The 6,865-nt window shown below is 36.3% G+C and overlaps 1 protein-coding gene across 1 annotated transcript in view; it reads left to right on the top strand.

Moving 5' to 3' along the window:
- Positions 1-1,440, top strand: part of RFXAP (regulatory factor X associated protein) — a 9,187-nt gene extending 7,747 nt beyond the window's left edge. Inside the window, exon 4 of the mRNA XM_003803105.3 lies at positions 446-1,440. Within this exon, the coding sequence (XP_003803153.2) occupies positions 446-556 (111 nt within the window). The 3' untranslated portion in view covers positions 557-1,440. The remainder of the gene's footprint in view (positions 1-445) is intronic.
- Positions 1,441-6,865: the final 5,425 nt, after the last annotated feature.

Below are 6,865 nucleotides of genomic sequence, written 5' to 3'. Positions count from 1 at the left end.
ACCTGTACATAGTCATATAATTTTTAATTTCCTCATGAAGACTTAGCTAGTTGGAGAAACTTGAGTTCCAATACTAGAATAAGTGTTCGTATTAATACAAACTGGCATTAACTGCCATTTTCATGTGTGGCTACCTTTCATTTCCATTTTCTTCTTGCTATAGTAGTGGGTCAGTGCTCTTCTTAGCTCTTTGCTTTTATATTTTTCAAGAGAATATATTTGCTGGCATATCATGGAAAGCATTTCTTACATGCACAGTCACCAATAACATTCTCTTTCACCTATTTTTAGATTTTAGTATTTTGACATATGATATCAGACTTTATTATTAGTTTGCATCTTAATTGTAGTGCTTTGTTTGGTAAGCATGTTGTATCTTTAGGAACACCTCCAAATATCCAGCATGGATATAATCTAATGCTGTTGATATTTTTTTCTTTTTAAGTCATTACTGAGAAGTCCTGAAGTGGTGCAGTTTTTACAGAAGCAACAACAACTATTAAATCAGCAAGTTTTGGAGCAAAGACAGCAGCAGTTTCCAGGAGCATCAGTGTGAGAGAACTTATCAAGAACATCTTTGTTTCTTATGTTATTGTAACAGATGAACATATTTTTATACTTAAGATAAATGGAGTAATATATGTTAATAGAGTGTAAACATTTTCCTGTAAATGTGTGTGTGCATTTGGGGATAAATAAGTATTGCACTTTGCACTTTGTGCATCTGATCCTTTTAGATCACCATGAGTTTGAAGAAATCAGCTTACCTTCCCAAAATAACATTTAATTACAATGTTGTTTAGAATATGTTCCTCTTCAGTCATCATTACTGGAGAAATTGAAGCAGTTACTTTCTGTGGAAGTCATGAAGTTAGTAAATATTAATCTTGAATCAGCTATCTCAGTGGTTCTTATCAAAGGGCAGTTGGAAGTGTGTGTTTTTTGATTGTTACAGTGACTTTGAAAACTCCTGGTTTTTAGTGAGTGAGCCAGAAATGGCTAAATGTTCTGCAGTATCTGGAGTAGTTCCACACACTACAAATTATCTCACCCACAATGCCAATAACATTCCTCTTAATAAATACCTATGGTAGTTTGTGGTGGTAACATGTAGTTATGGCACCTAGAATTGGGTTCTCATAATAACCTTTGTCAAAGAGGTAAGCATATCTTATTTATGTCTGTAAGGAAAGATCTCTTTCCTTATAGATCATTGTTTAGTATCTGTGAAATTAGGACATGGATCTCTTTTCAGAGATGTGCTGTAAAACATAGGAGAGGATAACTCAATACACTAGAATGACTGCATCTCTTACAGTTGGCTTCTCTATTTCATGTTACCCAGTAGTGTCATTCTCTTTTAAAGCAGACACTATTGCATGTTGAATTTATGAACAGTATAGATATCAACCTACGAATGCCAGGACAAAATTGCTTTCATTATACTCATTTTTCATCAAAGATATGAAAAAGAGATTCTTTTCAAAAAGAAAATCCTGAAAATAACATTTAGCATTTTGTCATTGTTTTTAAAATTGAGCTGTTTTAAGATTGTGTTATTCCTAAGTAATATTAAAATACAGTAGGTAACCTGGATAATTTTTCTTGTGTTTTCTCCTGGAAAAACTTTAAAAAGGCAAACCTATTAATAATAAACCAGCTGTCAAGAGAATGTATCTAATGTTAAGATAATAAATGTCCATGTCTCAAGTTTAACTTTGCAAAAATTTGTTACTTGGTTTTTAAGCTCTGATATATATATCAAATTGAACTTAGTCATAGCTATTCTAAGAAGTACTTAGGGAAAAAGTGTTTTCATTCATTTTTTATATGTTTTATATCCAAATATCTATTCAAAAATGTTTTTACCATAATTATTCATTAAAGTCCAGTTGTTGACCTTTGTGTTGTCTAATTTCCTTATTCTGTTTTTCATTTTCTTCCCACTGATGCAGAGGAACACATCTACTGTTTGTTACTGTTAGTTTATTCTCATACTTCTGGTATTGAGAGCTTCACTGAATCCCTAGAGCTTAAGTTAACTTTCATGGCAAAAAAAAAAAAAAAATCGCTTATGCTGCTTCAGATGGAATAAGAGAAATAGTAAAGGAAAGAAATAGGCCAGTGCGAGCTGAATGAAAAGAAAAGAGATTGAATTTATATATTTTATGAGAGTTTTATATGATCAGTAGTTGTCAAACCCTAGAGTGGATAATTGAGATTCAGAATCTTTTTACCCAGGATATTTTTTAAAAGAAGGTAGCTTCCCATTCAAGCATTTGGATAGAAATAGGATAAGAATCAACACAATTTATATCTACCAGAATGGAATTCTTTTTTACTTTCTATAAAAGTATCAATAAAGCAATAAGGTGTATTTTGGATAGATTTCTTGCAGTGTATCCCCAGTTTTTCACCTCTCCATGTACTTAGAACATTGCCATGTGATTTTGAAGTTCCTCTTACCTTCTGAGCATATTTACCTTTCCCTTAGAATGCAGAGAAAATAACAAGATGCCAGCCCTGGTAGAATTATGAAGGTTTTGAACATTGCCACTTTTTTTTAGAATCCTACCTAGCTACCATGGTGACAAGCCCAGCCTAACCTGCTGGATAATGAGAGACGCATGGTCTAGTCACCTCTGTTGTACCAGCTAGCAAAACATATGAGTGAGGCTATGTAAGACAAGCTGACCCCACAGCCAACCTGCAAACTAACTGCAGATACATTTGATATCAGACTTGCAAAAACGCCCAATTGACCTGTACACTTGTGGGCAAGAATTAATGTTTATGATAGTAAACTGTAGACTTTGGGGGTGGTATGTTATGCAGTTTTCTTGTAAATAACTGATATACCTAGCCAATACATTATTTATTGCTGTATAAACATCCCCTGAAAATTTAGTGGCTTGAAAGAATTGAAATTTTATTATTTCTTAGAGATGCATATATAATTACTCTGATTTTAAATATTAGCTGTGCAAATGCTTTCAACATAGCTGAAGTAGTCCATGCTTTTCAGAGATGTCTAAGCAGTGTCCCCACACGCTCTTACACAACATGGCCCAGTAAGATCTAGATTTTATTTTCCCATCTCTTTGAATCTGTGCAGGCCTTACACTTGTCTCAATAAAATGCTGCATAAGCAATGCTGTGCCAGTTCACTTGAGGCTAGAGGAAATGAGATGGAGTAAGTGTAGATGTGTTATATTTGTAGTAAAAGAAACAAAAGACTTTGCAGCATCCATTTTCCAGCAGAGTTAAAAAAGAAATCTTGTCAATACAGGGTGCAGAAGGTAGTAAGGGGTTTTAGAAAAGGAAAAATTAGGAAGATACATCAAAGTCAATGAGAGAGACAGCTAGTGGTTAGCAACCTGCTGATAGTCCTTGATAGCATTCTTTTAACAGTAGTAGAGTTTTGGGTTGGGAACTTAGCCACACAATGTAGCTGATTTTCACATACCATGCCAAAGAAATAAGACACAAATGATGTATGATTTTGTTTTGTAGAGTAGAGAAACAGGTCAATCTATGCCAGTGTTTTTCTTTTTCTTTTTTTTTTTTTTTTTTTTTTTTTTTTTTTTTTTTAGATAAGAGTCTCAAGCTGTTGGCCTGGGTAGAGTGCTGTGGCATCACAGCTCACAGCAACCTCAAACTCCTGGGCTTAAGCAGTTCTCTTGCCTCAGTCTCCCAAGTAGCTGAGACTACAGGTGCCTGCCACTACGCCCAGCTATTTTTTAGTTGTAGTTGTCATTGTTTGGCAGGCCTGGGCCGGATTTGAACTCATCAGTTCCGGTGTATGTGGCTGGCGCCCTAGCTGCTAAGCTACAGGTGCCAAGCCTTTTCATCATTTTTTATCTCACGGCACACCTGAACATGTTAAACTTCTGCAGCACACTTGAATTATGTTGATCAAAAAATATACTTACTGTGCTTTAAACTTCTTTTGAAAATAATTCAACCATCTTTTAAAATTTTCACAGCATAGCGTAACCTGCTGGATAATGTTTTGAAACATTATGGTTGAAAATCACCTATGCTGTTAGAACACAATAGCGGTTACCCTTGGAAGCAGAGTCCAACCTAGAGAGAGGCAGGAGGTTTCTGCTATTCTAGTGATGCTTTCTTTTCCAGATGCTGGTTACACATGCATGTTCTATTAAAGTTCAACAGGCTTTGCATTTATGTTTTTGCACTTCTCAAGTATGTATTTTATACTTTGATTTTTTAAATAGTTTTGTTTTGTTTTTAAAGATTGTCTCAGCTGCCCTTGCAGCTGAGTATAGCTGAGAGAGTAAAATCTGGCAGTGATGGGGGCAACTTCCAGATGACACTCTTAAAAGGGGAGCAAGCCCCCAACTTCCCCTCTTCCTCCATTCTGCTGTCTGGAACATGGACAAAGCAGTGGATCATCTATGGGCCAGATCGGGGTCATTCACTGGGAAAGGTAGAACGAAATGGAAGGAACCAGTGTCTCTGGATGGCCTCCAGGAGAAAAGCCACCACAGGAGCATGGAATGGTCTGTCCATGGACTAACTACATTAAAGTGAAACAGACTATATTGTTAGGATGATTATAATGATGGTTATTAAACACGGTTGTGGCAATAGCACTGACAATGGTTATCACAACCAGTCAAACCTATATCCTAAATGATACTATAAAAGGACTGACAAGTGGCATAACAGACTTGGCCTCCTAAAAATGAAGAATTTGGCAACCTGCAATTATGTGACACTATTTCATAGGGCACACCCAGCCATAGTAGTAGAAAAAGCAGATTATAGGTGCAATACAGGGTTCATTTAGTGGGAGTAGCAGATGCAGAGGTTAGGCTGTTTTTGAGAATACTTTCAGGAATAGAAGATGGAGTTCAGGCTGAGCAGAGAAGAAATGAGGCACACAGGGGTGGGAGGTTTCTGTGACGCTGCAGAGTGTTGGAAGAGTGAGAGCACAAGTTAGCTTAGCTAGGAAACTGGGGGCTCAGCAGGTAAGCAGTGCCTGCTGCAATGAATTAGTGACTGCCCCAATTTTTATTATATTCTGTAACAAAATGTATAGCAGTAAATTTGGCCCTTTGAAATGCTCAACAACAAGAGCATTCCCAGGTTTCAGCTTGAAGAGTTTGATTTACAGCAATTGAATAAATAAGCCTTTAATAAGGAATTTAATGACAGGAAATACACTTAAGGAGGGCTCATTTCAGGGAGAAGCTCAAAGCAATGTGCTTCAGCTCTTCACCGAGCTGCTCTGGAACACTGCAAAAACTTGATTTTGAAAATGGTTAGAAAATAGGGAAAAGAAAATAGATGTGTTGCTTTAGGAGTAGTTTATCTAAACAACCACAGGGAGAAAGGAGACAACAAACCAGATGACCCCAATAGAAATGTCTCTCAAAAGGCAGTATTTGCCCAAAATTAGGTTGTAATAAAACACTACTATGAATAGGCCAAATGCAAAGGGTCATAACTAATGTTCCTGAAAATTATATGTAAAGATTTCATTGTACATAGATACATGGGTAGGTACAAAATTGGAATTTTCTCCCATAAAGGAAAATTAGAACATTAGTGGCATGAGGTGGTGGTGGGGAGGTTCAGGAAATGACCTTTTATTGACACAATCTTTTATACTGCTTGAATTTTTACCATGCATGTATGACCTTTTCAAAAATGCTTTCCTTAACTATGAACTAAAAAATATCTTGTTAGAAATTGAGACGAGTAGATAATTCATGCTTACAATTACTACTTTGTTTTCTATTTTGGTTTATAGGAAAAGAAAACAATTTCTAGTAGTACATCTTTCTATATATGTGCCCCTCATTTGTGGTGAGATTTCCCCTAGAGTTTCTTACAATCCGTTCCATGGTCCAAAATGTATACTTCCCTACTAGAGGTGTGTGAAGAAAGTACAATCTAAAGACAATATAACAAAGTCATACCAATTCCCTAGCACTTCATTATTTTTAAAACAATTGTGCATGCTTGCTCTGCACAATAATCCCAGATTGTATGCATAACAGTTCTTACTGCATAAATACAGAAGTAGGATTGCAAAAGTTAAATCACTTGCAGATTGCACAGCCACTGCAATCCAGGCCCTCTGATTCCAGGTTACTACTTATTGTGTAACAATCTGTCACAGTGAGGCCAGTGCAACCTGAACATGCATTAGTGGATACACTGTCATGCAGCCATAAGAATAGAGCCTCTGAGGAAATTAAGCCTTGATTTTCAGAAAATATTAAAAGATGAATTTTAGCTGAGTGCAGTGGCTCACACCTGTAATCCCAGCACTCTGGGAAGCTGAGGCAGGCAGATTGCTTGAGCTCAAGAGCTCGAGACCAGACTGAGCAAGAGCAAGACCCCATCTCTAAAAAAAATAGCCAGGCATTGTGCCTGATGCATGTAGTCCCAGCTACTCAGGAGGCTGAAGTGAGAGGATCTCTTAAGCCCAAGAGTTTGACATTGCTGTGAGCTATGACGCCACAGCACTCTACCAGGGGCAAGAAAGTATCTCAAATAATTTTTAAAAATAAAAAAAGATAAATTTTATTTTAATGAACCCAATTATATTGCTTTAGGAAGTATTTTCATATGTGCTAATTTATTCAAATCTCAAGACACAATAAGGCTGTTGTATTTGTCCCTCCTTTGGGATGAGGAAAATAACTCAGAAGTTAAAGTGTTTTATAAAACAGGTCTCAGTGATTTATAAAACAAGTCTTAGCAAAGCCAAGATTTCTGTCTACAGAAACGATGTTCTATATCCAAAGTCATATGTTGTTGCTGAAGGAAGAGCTAACACAAGTGCCTCACTTCTAACAGTAGACACTACAATAAATGCTAACCAATTAAA

Source organism: Otolemur garnettii, unplaced genomic scaffold (genome assembly GCF_000181295.1).
Source record: "Otolemur garnettii isolate 467f Iridium unplaced genomic scaffold, OtoGar3 scaffold00278, whole genome shotgun sequence".
Lineage (NCBI taxonomy): Eukaryota > Metazoa > Chordata > Mammalia > Primates > Galagidae > Otolemur > Otolemur garnettii.
The sequence above is the reverse complement of the archived record's forward strand: the minus strand, read 5'-3'. Positions and strand labels throughout refer to the sequence as shown.